Below are 17,733 nucleotides of genomic sequence, written 5' to 3'. Positions count from 1 at the left end.
ATGGTAAAACCTAGGTGACAAACTCTCTGAATCAATACGAGGAACTTTGCCTGGAACTGCCTTTCACAGCCCCAGAACTTGATAACACAGAATAAGTCAAACCAGTGCTATCTCATTCCCCTTCAGCATAATTAAACATCTACTTAGGAAGTGCAGTGTCTCAGGTGTTTGTGTTTAATGGGATAGTGTATCTGATCACCTGCCCCATTCCCCTCCCTCATGTTTCTCCTGAAGCATACAACTAAACATCTTTCCCTGGCTGATCAACATGGTTCACAAGACATCAGAGATCTTGAAGGCAGTTACCATGAAAACCTCTCAAATATAATAAACAGCTGTAAAATGCTGTGCAAGGGGAGATTGTTCTGGAAAAAAATTGCCCAGGTTTGGGCCACGAACTCTGCCCTGGACGACTATTAGACACAGGTATTTTCAATGTAATCTGCCTAGAAACATGCAGCAATAAACTAGTTGCAAGTGTAGTTGTTAGGAGTAGAGGGAAAACTACATGGAATCATTTTCCGAAAATGTGCTTGGGTTGAAACCAGAATGCTGCACTAAATTGATTGATGCCTTAAAAATGTGGGGAAGGGTCAGTGAAAACACAAATTATATGATTGGTACATTTCCTTTTTTTTTCTTTTTTAATTTAAAAAGAATGTTAAGATACTTGAATGCATCTAGAGGAGGACAACAAAGCTGGTGAAAGGATTGAGGGATTTGGGTCTTTTTAGTCTGGAAGAAAGATGGCTGAGGGGGGATCTTATCAATGCTTATAAATACTTAAAGGGTGGGTGTCAGGAGGATGGGGCCAGGCTCTTTTCAGCGGTGCCCAGGGACAGGACAAGAGGTAATGGGCACAAACTTGAGCATAGGAAGTTCCATCTCAACATGAGGAGGAACTTCTTTACTTTGAGGGTGGCAGAGCACTGGAACAGGCTGCCCAGAGAGGTGGTGGAGTCTCCTTCTATGGAGACATTCAAAACCCACCTGGACGTGTTCCTGTGTAACCTGCTCTAGGTGACCCTGCTCTGGCAGGGGGGTTGGACTAGTTGATCTCCAGAGGTCCCCTCCAACCCCTACCATTCTGTGATTCTGTGTGAATGTGCTGTGAGGAGTGGCTGAGGACTCTGGGTTTGTCTAGTTTGGAGAAAAGAAGGCTGAGGGGTGACCTCATTGTTCTCTGCAGCTTCCTGGGGAGGGGAAGGGGAGAGGGAGGTGCTGAGCTCTCCTCTCTGGTACCCAGTGATGGGAGGCATGGGAATGGTTCAAAGCTGCGCCAGGGAAGGTTTAGACTGGACATTAGGAAGCATTTCTATACCAGGCGGGTGGTCACACACTGAAACAGGCTTCATAGGGACATGGCGATGCCCCAAGCCTGTCAGTGTTTAAGAGGCATTTGGACAAAACCCTTAACAACACGCTTTAACTTTTGGTCAGCCCTGAATTGGTCAGGCAGTTGGACTAGATGATCGTTGTAAGTCCCTTCCAACAGCAATAGTCTATTCCATTCCATTCTAATTTGTTTCTAAGTGACTAAGATATTAGATTTCTTTAGCTTGCAATACATATCACAAATAAGAAAGGCAAAATATTTCTGTTCTGCTGCCTCTAACATTACATTGGTCCAAGAAATAACTGATGCATTATTCAGTATTTTTTCATGCAATTATGTGTTTATTTCTAATTAGGAAAAAATGCCTAATACTTTCAAACCAGAATTGGAGCCCTTTTGTTGGTTTGTACTGAGCACTGCAATGCTATTTTCTGTGTAACAGATGAGGACAAGCACAAACTGCATGCAGCCAAATCTCTCTGATGTTGAGAATCAGTGCGACTCCTACTCTGGGTTAAAAAGATTTGGAGAGAACAGTTGATGAAACACCTCCCTGACACAAAAATTATGGACAAAATAATGTCTGTTTCAACTTTAAGGAAATCTCTTAGGCAGTAAGCTGAAAGAGCTGTGCTTGGATAGTGCATTTCCGATGCAGCGATGGCTTCGCATGCGTTAACCTGGATTCACAGTGGAATCTTGGCTGAGATCTGCTACCTAGGTCAGAGATTGAAATGGATCCTGACATTTTGGCACTTCTTTGTCTGAAATGCAAAAGAAATTGTGATAAATGTAACAGGCAAATTTCACATCAGCTTTTTCATAAACCGTTTTTTCCGCTTGCTACAGAATATCAAACTGGTAACAATTAATGAACCAAAAGTATGGCAATCCTGTTAGTAAACATTGCCATTGCCTCTGACTCTGAATTGTGGTAGGGATTGTTGTATAGGTTTTGTTAGTCTATTTCTTTTCCATAATTGTGTTTCTTTTTTGTTATTTGCAAGAAACAGAAGAGAGGCTTTCATATAGCCTCTTGGTTCCATCTAAAATGAATTCCAAAAGCATACGTTACGGCCATTTTCACTCTGAAACGTGAAGGGTGCAGTTTCATTTCTTTGTGATTGCAGATTTCAAGATTGAAATAGGTGATTATGCCAAGATTAGTATAAAAAAATTATTAAGAGATTTGAGATGGAAGTTGCTTTTGTGCTTGAAATGGTGCAGAAGTATGTAACGCCCGTTAGCAGATCACTGAGAATTTCAAGGGTTTGCATATGACAGTTCTCTCAGGGGTTAATGCAACATTAAGAAAAAGTACTACACACCCCTGAAGTTTCAGAGAGCATATCATTTTATAAGTCATAGACTATTTTTCTGTGGAACTCATGCTATTATTGTTTCACAGGAACTAATTTTCGCAGATGCAAAAGAGATTCTTCATGGGATCTTCCCTCTGGAGGGATTAGCTATTTCTGGTGTCACCTTCCTCAGGATGCCACAGAAAACCTTCCATGGGTCTGTGGTTTGCAGAAAAGGGGACAGCCATAATTGTCCTTCTAGTAGCAAGAATTTCATTCTGTGGTTGGATTAGCTCTTACCTTCTTCCAAAGTTTTAAATATTGATGCCAGTTCGGAAACGTACCTACACGTTGTGCTCCTGGTATGTGCTTCCAGATGTAAGAAGGACTGGCAGTCTGAGGTATTCTCTTCTAGCTGGCAGTAACAGGACAAGGAAGCATTATACGCTTTTTTCATCATGAGGCTTAATTCTCTCTTGGAGTCCCACCCTGCCTGATTCAGGGTTATGTCACACCAAAAAAGTATGAAGTGCCTCAAAGAAACGGAATAAGGGTCGGTACTGTGAAGAGCATACTAACAAGAGAGCGAGCTCAGGATCAAAATGTACAAAACAGGCAAGCAATGCAGCCTTACAGTACCAGCCAGGGTGAAACTCTCAGGTTCAATATAGCTTTAGTTCAGCACTTCAGAGAAATAGATGTACATGAAAATATTTGATAGGCGTAACAAGTTCTGATATGATTTATGTGCGCTTGAAGCAAATCAACAGAATGAAAGGAGAGCAGGCCCTTACCAAATAACTGACCTCCAGCTTATTTGGCCTGTGCTGTGTTTATATCTCGTCTGACAGTAGATGACAATACTTTCGTGATACGTCAAGCTCTGGAGTTCAAGGCGAGTGTGGTTAACTCCCAAATGTGGTTGCTTATCTGAAATGTATCTAAACCTCTGAAATCTGCAACGGTGAACTGGAAATCTCTCAGCACCAGGTCTTCCTTCTAGAATGGCAGGGATAAAGCCATTAGTATTTTTCCTATCATAAACTGCACCTGTTTTAAAGAACCCAAACACTTAGCCAGGAACTCAGTGGACGAAGATAGAAAAAGAGGTGAACAAAAATTTCACCATACTTAAAATGTGCTGTGTTCAGGCTTCTTGTGCACGACACATTTATGCAAACGTGTCCAAAATTAGGTTTGAATGCTTCGGGGAAGCATCACTGTAGGGTGACGGTACCTGGCACAGCCCAGGTGAAACACTGCATGTCTCTCCTTCCACACCCAGTCACCTTCCTTGCAGAAAATCCCCTTTGCCTTTGGAAAACCTTGTGCACCACAAAGGTGGTGCAGGACCACTGCATCCTTTACTGCCTGGGCAGCGTGGCCAGAGCCTCTGTTGAGGCCAATCTGCACTCTTTTTTCCCCTGAAGTCTAGGGCTCAGCCTACACCCTTTTCACCATGCAGTATATCTATATCTGATACCACATTGGTGAATTCACCTCATCTAGGTGTAATTAGGCACAGCATATGTTGAAGTAGGTAAACTTATAATGGTTTTCAGCAGTGTTGAACATAAATGCGTTAGGGACAAATGCAGCAAAGCTGCATCCATACTGTATTTCAACAAAGGTGTTTGTGTCTCGAATCAGTGCCATAAACAGAGATTGAATGCTTTTAAAAGTATACTAAATATCATAAATAAAAGCAGGGGACAGCCTTCTCCCCAGGGAGCTGGACTGGTGTTTGAGCTGTTGTAGTGGTAATGTGTGAAAAACCCTAGAGTAGAGCAGACTTTGAAAAATAGTGCTAGCTTTGGCATTTGCTCCAAATACTATTGGAAGAGGATCATTCAGAAAGGATGCTGTTAAGTGAAACTGGACCCTAATTCAGATCATATTATATGGAACGTTTTTTACAAATTCTCAGCTAAAGACGTTTCCAAAAAATGATTATTAAAACATAACATTTTGCTGCTGTTAACAACCTAACTATTATAGCAGTGGCCTGAAAGTAAGGGAATAAAAATTTACTATTGGTAACAAAACTGTCTAGAATATGTTCTTCACAGTCCAAAAGGAGAAATGCAAATAGTATGTATTTATAGTCAGCCTTCAGAAACTGGGAAAACGAACAGTGAATGAGCTGTTTTCTTTCTTCTTTTTATAACTGGAAATATTTCCCCCATTAAACACTTGGAGGCCAGTGCTCCATCTTTGTATTGAATATTTTCTCAAGCAACAACTATTGACTGCAGCAGGATATTATCTAAGTAAGAACAACATGACTTGATTCATGGCTTTTATGTTTGACAGCGTTCCTTTAATGCTCAGAAGTACATGTGTGTCCACAGTGTTCAAAGGTATTTTGTGTATATGCGTCAAATTAATGCATTTTTGAACTGAGGAGGATTCTCAGTAGGATTTTGGAAAGGAGTGTTAAAATTCCACTTCTGTTGATGGGGAAGTTAAAATTCCCAGTGGGAGCAGTCTTAGGCCAACACCAAGCATTTCTGAAGATCTTACCCAGTACTGGAAACACCTGATATCTTTGTCTCTCCTTATTTTTGTTAAGTGTTAAACACCACAGAGCTATTGTCCTTAACTTCAGTGAAGAAGCTTTTCTGTGATAGCAAGGGCTGGCTATGTTTAGTTAGCTAAACAGAGCTGACAAAACCATAGCTCCATGGCCATGGAGATGACTGCACTCCCTTTCCATTTCTGCTGTTATTTATGAGACATTCTGGTTCAGTGGTGCTTTCCAGAAACATGAACGAGGGAGAGAAAGGATGGCCAGGTAGTTTGAAAGCTGAGGTAAATTTGTTGGAATTCACCTCTGTTCTTTTACAGTCTGGTACGTCTTGGGTACGTCACTTAGCTTCTGCGTTCTTCAGTTCCCTCTCTGTAAAGTAGGGGTAATACATCTCATATGGCAAAGGCTGTGGCTATGGGGAAAATCTACTCAGGATGGTGAAGTGTTCAAATTCTTATTTAATGGAGGGCAGGTACGTGCCCTGGACAAACTGGAAATGATACCCCTCCAAAGCAATCTGAGCATTACATATTGGCAGCTGCACTCTAATCAAATGGACTTACTCCATTTAGAAATAGGATGCAGAACAGTAGACAAGAGGAAAAAATGTGGAAGGAACTTGAAGACACAGTCTTCTCAAGTTACCTCACAAAAGCCAGTGAAAGGCAAATTTTTCTCTGGCCACCATGATTACATGCTGTAATGCGATAGCCGTTGGGAGGCCTTTGCAACAAGCTTGTAGTCGAGTGTCACGTGAGGCACCGTGGGCTTCTGAGGTGGTTCGTCCCACTTGCTTCATTACATTATCTTTGAGAAATTCCAGGGGACTTGGAAATAAACAAGTGCGCAGTCATTTTGCTGCGCCTGGCAGGATTGGGCTGGGCTGGTGTGTTTCAAATAAGAAATTATTTCACGTGTACTCAGGGATTAGTCTATGTGGCTTTATACATTCTCCTTTCACAGATGGCAATGCCAGTAGGAATTATTACTATTGTTTTAAAACTCTGGTAATCACTTGCTTTCATGCCTTTGAAAGTATAAACAGCCTGTTTCAGGGGTTTACTTGCCACAGTTGTATTACTCATACTCCGTTTCTTGCTTTGTTTGATGGTAGAACACGTACACCAATGCAGACAAGCTTTTGGAGGCTGCGGAGCAGTTGGCTCAGACTGGGGAATGTGACCCTGAAGAGATCTATAAAGCAGCCCGCCATCTGGAAGTACGGATTCAGGACTTTGTCCGGAGGGTGGAACAGAGGAAACTTCTCTTGGACATGTCAGTCTCCTTCCATACCCACACCAAAGAGGTAAGATGTGCGTGAGGGAATTTGTGTATTGCAGAGGGCTGCAAGAGGCTGACTGAAAACTCGGATGACATAGAAAAGGCATCTTCACTGCACAGGGCTCATAACCAGTTCATTTGATGCGTATGACTAACTGTTGTAAAGAGGAAATATACTGTGAATGGAGCATATGTGTGATATAGTACACTATAGTATACTAAAATATAGAGGCAGCATATCTAACATCAAGCGTTGCTTAATTCACAACTAGAATGAATTGTTACAGAGCGAGAATTCTCTTGTAAGAGCGTGAGTTGATATTAATGCATTAGGTATAAACGTGATAGCAGTGTGATACGTATCCTCAAAGGGATTCCATTTGAATGTAACATTAATTAATGTAGCCATTATTATTAAGTGTTACTGGAAATGCTGCACTCTTTAATGAGGCAGACTTCACTTTTCAAAATTACGGTTAAAGAGCAAATAGCCACATACTGATACAGTGAATCAGTGAGGACCTGAATAAATGCTGTTCAGTGTAATTGAAAAATATCCAGAGATAAGGCTGTCTTGCCAGAGATACAGTGGACACGACATCGAATGAGAGGCCACTGGGGATGTAATTAAAGCATACTTCACATTTTTCTGCAAACCAAAGGCCATTCAGTGATGAGTGACTTTTAAAGATAGGGTTTCTGCTGAGAGATGGAATTAGTCAGAAGGGTTGTTTTCATGCTCTGCAGCATCTGTTTGCAAAAGCACACTTGATCAGAAAGATGTTCTTAGAAGGTGAAAGCTTTGCCTGTGTTTGCTGATTTACACGTTGCAAACAAGTTATGTATCACAGACATCAGTGTGTTGGGGAGCCTCCTTAAATAGAAGGTGTATGCACACCTTCATATGTGTGTGTGTACATATATATATATATGTATATATGGGAGATGGAGTTACAATGTGTCTGTTACAGCTGTTGATACATGAAGGTTTTCCTTTTGGATCCTGCATATACTAAAATCTAGTTACTTTAAGGTTGTGAATAGTACTATTGTTTCCAGAGTAGCTGAAACGCTTGCAGCTATGCTGGTTTGCTGCAGGGGAAACTTAATTAGTTATTTCCTCAGTCAAAATTATTTCATAACAGTTTCCTACTGTGATTAACCTCACTTCACCTAGGCAGGTGGTGACTAGTAACACAAAGATAGGCATGACTCCAGGAAGTTATCAGTATAATATGCTTTCTATCATCCAAATTTCTTCTGATGATTACTGGTACTGTGCAGCCTAATTTGGGGTTGGGAACTAGAGCTTTCCTGTGTGAAGGGTTTTGGATTGCAGTGCTATATACTCAGTATACTCACTTCTGCCCTTCTTCAACAAGAAGGGAATTTGCCTGCTCCACTCACCTGGTTTTCATGAGCCCTGCTTTGGTGTATAGAAATGCAGATGTATAAAAATGCACATTTGTATCTTTTGTGACAGCAAAATGCTGTTTACCAGATACTGCAAATAAACCCTGAATCTCTGCCTCATTGACGTTTAGCCACGGGACAGATTAATGCTGTGATGGCTTTTTGGAAAGCTCAGCAAGTACTTGCTATCAGTTTTAGGGAGATCCAGAATGTACAGACTCCGGGTGCCTCTCTCTCCAGAGGGACAGTCAAGGGAGCTGTAGCATAAAGGTGGGACATTGGCAAAGTCCGGGTGGACCCAGGAATCCACATTCATCAGAATGAATGACAGCAGACGTTGGGTTGGGTGCAAAGAGGCTGCTAAAGTTATTGCAGTCTTCAGCAGTTCCCCAATGTTGGAGGATGAACAGTAGCTCTGCAAAAGAAAGGAATTTTTCACTTACCCCTCTGCTAATTCACTTCTGTAGGGGCTAAACACTCTCATTTTCTGCAGGTTCACCAAGTTTCATTGTGTGCCACTACCTGACTCCTTCAGTGACACGGTTCTGCACTGGTGGGAGTCACACAGCCCAATACCTCATTTTTTTGCCAAAAATAATAAGTGAGGAAATCGCTGTGGTTATAGTATTTGTCTGCCAGCTGTAGGGATCCCCGCAGACACAGTGAAGTAGCCAAAGACTGCCAGGGGGGAACTGGTGCAAAGGGCAATGCATTACAGCAGGAGAGCCTTAGCACATGTTTGGATCTGTATTTGCCTTTTAATGCTATAAATAGATTGGCTCAAGTAGAAATGACTCATTGCTTTGCCTTGCTTGGCCCGTCACGTATATTGTAAAATGACGAGTTAACCAATGTAATTGTCATTCTGCAATATGAATATAAAACAGATAGGCGGATTCCTCAAAAATGAAGAAACACAGATGTCCTTCCTTTGTCGCCATGTGTATGATAGTATTATGTCCTTTCTCTGTTTCATACCAACTGCTCTCAGTTGGTTCCTCCCTGGGCTCGGACTAGGAAATGCGCCCAGCCCCGGTGAGACCTCCCGTCCTACAGAGCTGGGGTAAACCGAATGCAGTTTCTTGCTCTAGCCACTTGCCCACTTGTCCAGGTCAGATCTGCACCATTTTATGAAACTACTTAAAAATACATTCAGTCTATTTTCTGGGATTTCAGCCCCAAACAACAACGATAACCTTAGATTCCAATTTTAAAGTCAGGATTAAAGTCAGCAAAATTCCCTTTGAGTCGGTAGCAGTTTTAGTTGAGTTGAGGAGTTTGGAGTCAGATGTAAATTATAGCAGATGTCAAGGCAAAAAATTCTTTTGCTGCAGCAGTTAAATACAGGGAGATCTGAGATCCATTGCTGCTGTTTTAGCAGGAGGCGTTCCAGTTACAGTGCCGAAACATGCCTCCCTGATTAACCTTGCCCCTCCTACCGGCCATGCTGTGCTGGCCTGTACTATGCCCATCCAAACTCATCACCTGGCAGTGTTTTGGGGCGAGGAGAAAGCAGTTTGCCTGGCATGTTAATGTGTTTGATACCTGACATATTTTGCATTATCCTGGAAGGCATTATTAGTTACTGAGTAATAAGCATCATTATTCATTTCATCCTTTGTAGTTCTTAAAACTGTTTCTTAAACTATTAACAACTGTTTCTCTTATGTCCTTGGAAATGAATAAACAGTTCCCTTCATGTTTTCTTGGCAAGAAGGCAGGAAACTATGGGTGAGATGTATTTTTCATCCAAGTTTTCCAAATTCTCATTATTCTTGATATATTAATCTACAGAGACAGAACTGGTGAAAGGGAGAATTAAGTAGAAAGAATCGGTCTTACTGACATGGTTTTTCTGGAAATATTCTGAATACCTTCCTGCAATGAACTTGTAGCTTCTGACAGTCTTTCTAGCAGGGATGGACTGCATTTCTGATGTGATAATTCCCAGGCATGGATGAGTACATTGACTGTGAACTTCCCACTGCTTCACCTGCACTCTGCGTACCTCTTCATCTCCACGTGTGACTACTCAGATTCCCAGCACCTGAGAAGCTTTTAACAGCTCCCATTTTTAAAAAGTGATCTTGTCAAAGAAATGTTTCCTTTTGTCATCTCCCTTGCCAGAATTTCTTCAGGACAATATATAGTGTTGAATTAAGGAGTCACTTAAGTCCAGATATCCCATGAGCAATGAAAGTTAAGAGTGGCTTTTTTATACTACAGTAGACTTGAATCACTGCTCATTTCACGTGAAAGCATAATAAGAGGATTCTTTCTGCTGAACGCTGACTTATACAGCTGAAGGAATATGAAAAAGACTGTCAATTAAGCATAACAATAATTTTGAAATTTCTTTAAATGGCTTTTCTTAACAATACATTCAATAGGCTGAAATGATGACTTTCTGATATGGTAAAAAGATTTTAGAGGCATAAATTTAGAGCAGTCACCTAAATGATTGTTAGTGTCATAACTCATGAGTAAGGTAGTTGTCCTATTCCCATGCCTATAAGAGAGATGTTGTGTGTCCCACTGTCCTACAGTATTCATAATGCTCTCTTACTTTATCGTCAATATTTCCTACCCTTTTAGGCCAAGATATTCTTGATGGTGTGAGCAGAAACCTGGTATCTTGGGAATCAAATCTAATTCTCTGGTAGGATACGGCAGGGTAAAGTTATAAATTGTTATCAGTGGGATAAATGCATTCAACGGACTTGCACCCGAATCATTTTTCTCAGGATTAAGTGTGATTGAATTCAGGTTCTTACTTCAGATCTGAATCACTTATTGGCAGGATTGTCAGGTCTTGCAGTTTTATCACAAATTTCATGATAGTTGGTGTTTTTCTGTGAGCTCTCAGCTGCAAGGATCAAAGGATGATACAGGATTCTTGGCTGTCATTTCATTTTGTTTAAAAGAGAGTAGTTTTTGAGCCTTTTGAGGAAGAGGTTCCAGACGTGATGTGATTCAGTGAACTTCACTGAATTTAGATCCATTTACAGTAAATGGATCTTACCTGAACTACAAAGCAGTTCTGCAGTTGCTTCATAGCTCTTTGGGGCATGAAAAGCATGTTTTACCAGCTCTAGGTTTCTCGTTTCTCAGTGTGTTTCATATTACCGCTTTTATGTTGCATTGTGTCCAGCAAGACAGCCGCAAAAAGTAGGAGAGGCAGTAGTGTGGTTTCAGGCCATGTGCCCTGTGCTTTCTTGACCCTTGGTAGGTCAGAAGAGCAATAGAACGAGGTGCTCAGTTCTTGCAATTCCATGTGGAGCCTGACAGGTCCACCTGGCCCACAGAACGCGGGGATGAGTATGCTTAGGAAATATTTAATGTTGAGAAAAATGAACTGCCAAACTCTTAACATGTCCTTACTGAATATGTGCAAACTGGAACTTGGCAGAAGTCTTCTGAGTAACCAAATTTGGGCAAATTTTCACAGGGATGACATAATGTATATTCTTGACATCAAGGCTAAACCCTGCAAAATTTCAAACCCTTGCTTAAAAGCATGGAGGGTCTGGAGCATCTCATGTAAGCAGAAATAAGATTCCTTTTCTAACACAGGCGAAGCAACTCCTTTTTCCCCTTCCTCTCATTGTGGACCTTTTACTTCAAAATTCATCAAGTTCAGCCTTTGGCAGATACCTGGTATGGAAAGTTTCACTCTGAACAGCTTGTCCGATAAGGCCATGAGAAACCGAGAGCAAAGTCCTCAACCATTAAGTGTCAGGCAACTTCCTACATAGGCCTAAATTATTTGTGATCAGCCGGTCACCTTGGTCACCCCATAGATATCAGTGGGGTTACTCAAGTGAGTAATGGGAGTGGGTTTACCCTGTCAGTTAGGAACAGTAACAGTGTTTTATTGCAGGCACTGCTAACTTAATTTTACTTGATAACCAAGACCTGTGAAATTAAATTCTCTGTGCTTCGGTTGAATATTGTGATTAGGAGAGTATTTCAGTGCAGGTCACTGATTTTGACAGGGCTTGGCCCTCGCAAGTTGCTGGGAAGCAGGGAGCAGAAAGCTGATGGGGCTAAGGTCGGCTGCCGTTGACTCTCGTCAGAAAAGTAGACAGTGTGTATCAAAGTTAATCATGGAGCAAACATGACAGTGGTTCTGCGATATATTGTATAATCCTGTCATTCACTGTAAATTGACCCAGGATTCAAAGTTAATGTTACTGAACTTAATAATTTGTTGTTTAACTTTAACTGTTAATATTGACATTTCAGAGCAATCACTATTAGATTATTGAGAGTTGTGATGAAGGGGATAATCAGTTTAGCAATTCCACTGCTGGCAACTTCTAGAAGTCCTGAAAAGGTCTTGTTCTCTGAACGTCTGCCACAAAGTATTTGTCTTACACGCTAGTCCTGTTCTGGGCAGTGCCTTTATTCCTTTTCTCATATTATGGTCAGATTTAAAAAACAATGAAACCATAAAACACCAAAATGACTCAGACTATCTTGCTGCACATAAAATATTCGCTGACTGTCCATTTCACATCCCAGCACTTTTCAGGGTTAGAATGAAGCACCACATGCCTTGTTCAAAAGCTATAAATTTTGTTCCTTCAATATGATAAAATTAACAGCTGAGATACATACAAAGCAGCATACAGAATCAGACTTTGAAAATACCTGCCCCTCCTTTCACTGAAGGACTGTGAAACATCAAACCTTACGTTTATGGATCTCAAAAGTATGAACGTTGTTTTTGCTGGGAGCTGAATCAGTGTGGTTTGGTGGGGGGAGTATTATAAACAGAGAAATCACAGGTCAAGGGGGTGAAAAAAGCAAATGCTTTTATAAGGGATTAAGTAAATGCTGATTTATTTTTTTTAAAATAAGTGCTTAGTTCCTAAACATTCTGATATTCCCATGAGAGGTGGACTTGCAGGCAGAAAGCAGAGGACACGGGAGAGTGAAGTGCCAGAGCTGTACATACAGGTAACGAGTGTGCAGTCCTCTGCCTGGATGGCAGATTCCTTGGAGAAGACAGATAAGTTGCCAGCTTACTGTTATCATTCTGATAATTGGGGCTGTAGACAGGGCTCTGCTGGTCTAACAAGTGTTATTTTTGTGTGAGCTATGTAAAAGTTCACTCTGGGTTATCAGCAATCAATTACCATGAAGCAGCAAAATAAGAGCAAACCCCTCTCCAATTCCAGAGCATAGGCTGTGGCTGTGACCAAAATGCATTCACCGGTCATTCCCATTGGTGGTTTCTTTGCAGAGTTAAATCTTGTCTATAAAGCTACCAAAGGAACCAGGACAGCTGGGGTGGTGCGAGGTACCCCTCTTTCCTGTCCATTTGTTGTCTAGAAGCAAGTTTTTTTTCATGAAGGATTAAGAAGCTGGGAATGGAGAGAGCTGTGGAATCCTGGCAGCACATCCCGCTCTTGAAGCACAGCCAGACCACTAGTGAATAAAATTCTGCCATCTGTGATGGAAAAAAAATTGTGAAACAGAATCAAGGTAATAAGAATTACATGCTTGTAAATGCAGCCACATAAACCAAATATCAGGAAGTCAAACCTGCAGCAGAGCAAGGGCAGGCGCAAGGAAGAGAAGTTCTTTCCATCATTCTGCCATGTGCTAGCCAAAGGGCTCCTATAGACTGCATTTAAGTTCACACTTTGCTGTCTGCCTTTGTCAGGCCATTCACCAGCGTTTTTACTGACTGCCTGGCTTCACTCAAATATTGTCACTGGCTTTTGAAGGCCCTTGCATGTGTTTTGTGTGTTATGGAGGTGGGTCTCCAGCCCCTATGCCTTGCTCTCCAAAGAACAGTGGTTCATGCTGCAGCAAGAAGGGTGTTTTATGGGCACCTTTAAATAGGATGTGCCGACTCTCATAAAGTACCCTTTTTGTTAGTCATATTACAGCCCATTTTTCTGATTTCCTGAAGCTGAGGAAGATGAGCTTCTCCCAGTTCCAGCATTTGGGCTTGCAGCTTTTACTGCGGTGTACAAAGGCAACAGAGTGGGCAGCCAGTGCCTGTGATACATTGCTGTGCCTGTTTGCGTACTGAGTAAATCCACGTGTACCAAGTAAAAGCATACAGGGATACTCCTGTAATTCACTCATCACTCAAAAGACGCATTCTGTTGCGCCTTAAGTACATGTACATAGTTTTAAACAGTTCGTGTCAGCGTAGCGGTTCAAGTTGAAGGATCTAAAAAGACCTAATAAGACTCCTTAGAGGAAGGTCTCACTTAGCAAGTTTCAGAATAATTCAGAATTGCCACAAGTGATTTATTTCTGAGATTCCTGGGGCGTAGTGCACAAAGTTGCACAAAAGGCTCAAAGCAGGAGATCAGGGTGAGACTGCAAGCAATATGGCAAGTCACTGGAAAAAGTATAGAAGGAAGGGGTACTGCAACTCCTGTTTGAGAAATAATGAAATGTTTAGAATCAGTGAACAATTTAGAGGAAAATTTAATGGTACCTGCATTTATTTAAGTAAATTACTGAATTTTAGTGTATAGTTTACAGATATGGAAAGCTCTTCCTGCACCAAATTGTACTGTATTACACTGGTGTAAATCTGAGTAAATCTTTTGATGTAGGAAGAACTTCTCCAAGCTTATTATCAGTATGATCAAGCGCAGAATTTGATTTGCTTAGTACAATTACGGCAGTTAATTACATCCAGATTCATAACTACAAGTATCTTATATTAAAATTATACCAGAAGAGAAACATGTTTTTGCAATTCATTATGGTAGCAGAAGAAGCACAGAACATGTACATCTGATTCTTCAGTTAGAAGCCAACTTTCCCTCCTAGAGTGAATAGTCCCTGAATTAAATTTACATGACCTTGGGCTGGGGATTTACACACTCCCTGATGTCAGCACAGCTACCCAAATCATGTTTCCCTTGAGAGGAGATTATTTTGTGCTATATCAATCTGGTCCATGCAGGACTTGGAAAAAGCATCAGATGTTTAGGCATTGCAAATCCTTTTGCCATAGGCAAGGTTACTAATTAAAAAGCAACAGCGTACAGAAGCACCAGATGCAGCCCAACCAAGGATGAATGTCAAGAAATTGGCGAGGAAAAAGAAAAAAGCAAGAAAGAGGTTAGGAAGAGATCAGATGGGTTTTTTTTCACAGAATGTTCCCTTTCTTTCCACTCGTCGTTCCTTCCCAACCAGTTTGGTGGAATCTGACAACATTACTTCTTGCAGCAGGGTGTCTCATCAGCTGTATCTTACTGTGGAAGTCGCATATCGTGGCATTTCATATGTAGTGTCTGGTCGTATCCCATCTTGTCACATTTTATTAGGTACGCTGTCACTGCATGACACTTCGCTGGTGGCATATGGTCACATTACAGCTCATCATTACATACATTGTTTTCTATGTTTCCGTTGATGTTTCCATGAGACCTTGAACGTGACTTTGGAAAATGTTGTTGAAATATGCTATTTATAACAACCGTCAGTTCTTTCAACTGAAACAGTACTGGATGCATTCTAAGTGTGAATTCTGAGTGTAACACTAGCTGATGAAGGTAATTGTGCTTAAAAGTCGTCTTGTCTCCACCACGTTGGTGCAGGGAAATCAAGGCAGAAAAGGCAATTTCCTAAAGGCTGCGCAGTGAAGCCAGATTCACAACAGCACTTAACAAGTGCTTAAACATAAGCACAGGCTGAAGACCTGCCATAACTTAACCTGAACTTGGGGTCTGTTGACTCCCTTCTGAATATTATGAAAAAGCTAGATGTTATGGCTCAGAACAGGTTTGTATAAGCCTAGCATGGTAACAGAGGAAAATCGGGTTGATGGACATCCCTCTCTGGAGCAATTCTGTTTGTGTTTGGTTCTTTTTCTCAACCTGCGCTTAGTTCTCTGCCCACTTACGCTACAATTCATGGCGTGGAAGCAGTGCAGATCAGGTGGGAAAAGAGGGTCCCCATATTTCAATGCATTCTGCTGTAGCCTTCATTGCCATGATGGATGTTCACATTACAGAGTTGGCTTGAGGATCCTTTTGGGGACAGGTCTACAAAACATGACGTTTCTCTGCCATAGTTAAAGGGGTAGAACAAATACCCTGGAAAGTTGCTTGTTTCCATTAATATCTTTGTTTTGACTAGCAAAAATGTTGTGCAACGCTAATTCTCATGGATTGAACTGACTGGTTCTTTGCTTTTCTCTGGTCTCATTACTCAGTGTTTTTAAACTGGTTTTGAGGGGATTAAAACTCATCTCTGGCATTTGCAAATAGCAGTGTATAAGCACTGGGTGTTTAATAGTTATTCTGAACATGCAGGCAAGATTTTCTTAGCAATCTCCTTAGGTTTTAGATTTTGTTTAAAGTGGTCCCTTGCTCTAAATCAGAAGCATTAATTTCTAGGTAACAGGCACAGATGTCCTTCAGACCTCCAGTAAGTGGTCTCATTAAGTGCTTGAGTAAAAAGAAGGGTATTGCATCAGATGAAATAGCTGGGAATAAAGAGCTGTATTGTCTCTTGGATGGAGGGGAAACTGCCTGTGTTTTATATCCAAGAAAGACACAGAAGTTGTTACAATGCATGAGAGGTGCCAGATGCCCCCCCAAAAGAAGGGGGGTGGTGGTAGTGTCATTCTTCTATTCCCCTGGTCTAATGATCAGAAGAGATTTGTTTCTCTTGTTTAAAGCCATGGTTACCTTGCTAAACAAAGCCTCCATTCTGGAGCCTCTATGGACCTTCAGCATGGATGGTTTAGGGCTAGGTTTTGCCTAGACTTCTGTGTAGCTGACAACTATAACATTTTTAGATGTAGTTTGCATTTGGGTTTTACCATTAATACCATTAGTATTTCTATATCCTATTAATCATACCAAAGCATAGATCAATTTGAAGGAAGCACAAAAATTATTTTTCTGTTATTATTTCTTTATTGTTTTCCAGGATTCTGTAGCTTTGGTTTAGTACATGTTAAGTAACACACTGCAGAGACTATCTCGTTTTCTGGACATGTGCATCGCTGGCAAGCTTAGTAAAAGTCACCACAGCTGGGTGTGGAAATACTGTGTTAGTATTTGAAATGTCTGCATGCATCTATATACGCCCCCTGTACAGGATCAGGTGATACATTAGCAGTAGTTTGGAGTCTTTATGTGAATGGGATAGGTGCTCACAAATTTTGCTCATGCTAGGAATAAAAGAAGAAAAGTCAGTTTCTACAAATATGAGGTAAAAGTTGTCCTGTGTAATATGTCAGATTTCCATGACAAATGGAAATGGTTCACTGAGTCTAAGCTAGGTAGCTCTTTAGGAGTAGGTCACAGCATGAATTAGGAAATGCACAAGGTGTCTGTTAATTTGGGGTTTTAGTATTCAGGGGTTTTTTAATCAGTTGAATAGGTACATTGGAATTGGACATATGATTTCTATTTTATGATTAACAGCTCTTCTGACTCTGGTGTTGCAGTGCCCTGCAGTTCATCTTTTCATTGCTGTGGCATTCACGAGTGGAGCTTGGTAGTGATTTATTTCAGGTGCTGTTAGTTAGTAGCACATAACCTAGGAGGTTTTTGAATCAGATTCCACTTGTAAATTGTTCCTGAAAGATCTTCCTAATCTTATTAATATTGACTGATTCTTTGTATTAGGATTTCCCAGGGATTGGTGGAATCTAAAGGATTAAAGGCCTCTGAGTCAAGGATGACCTAGATTCTGATAGATTTTATTATGTAAATCCTTACAATCAGAGGTCATTAATGGAAACATCTGAAGCTAATATGAGTTAATATATTTGAGTGCTCTCTGAAATTAATGAGCATTTCAGTTCCAGGTGAGTACAGTACAGTTAATGTTTAAGTTTTTCAAAACTACTTTGTTTTTAGAAACATTCTCAAAAAGTG

The 17,733-nt window shown here is 40.9% G+C and overlaps 1 protein-coding gene across 8 annotated transcripts in view; it reads left to right on the top strand.

Annotated features, from left to right (window-relative positions):
- The window catches only part of KALRN (kalirin RhoGEF kinase), a 527,586-nt gene that overhangs the window by 300,569 nt on the left and 209,284 nt on the right, over window positions 1–17,733 (top strand). For all 8 annotated transcript variants that reach the window (XM_063341757.1, XM_063341758.1, XM_063341761.1 and 5 more), the window contains exon 12: window positions 6,282–6,473. In XM_063341757.1, the coding sequence (XP_063197827.1) occupies window positions 6,282–6,473 (192 nt within the window). The remainder of the gene's footprint in view (window positions 1–6,281; window positions 6,474–17,733) is intronic.

Source organism: Chroicocephalus ridibundus, chromosome 7 (assembly GCF_963924245.1).
Source record: "Chroicocephalus ridibundus chromosome 7, bChrRid1.1, whole genome shotgun sequence".
NCBI lineage: Eukaryota > Metazoa > Chordata > Aves > Charadriiformes > Laridae > Chroicocephalus > Chroicocephalus ridibundus.
The sequence above is the reverse complement of the archived record's forward strand: the minus strand, read 5'-3'. Positions and strand labels throughout refer to the sequence as shown.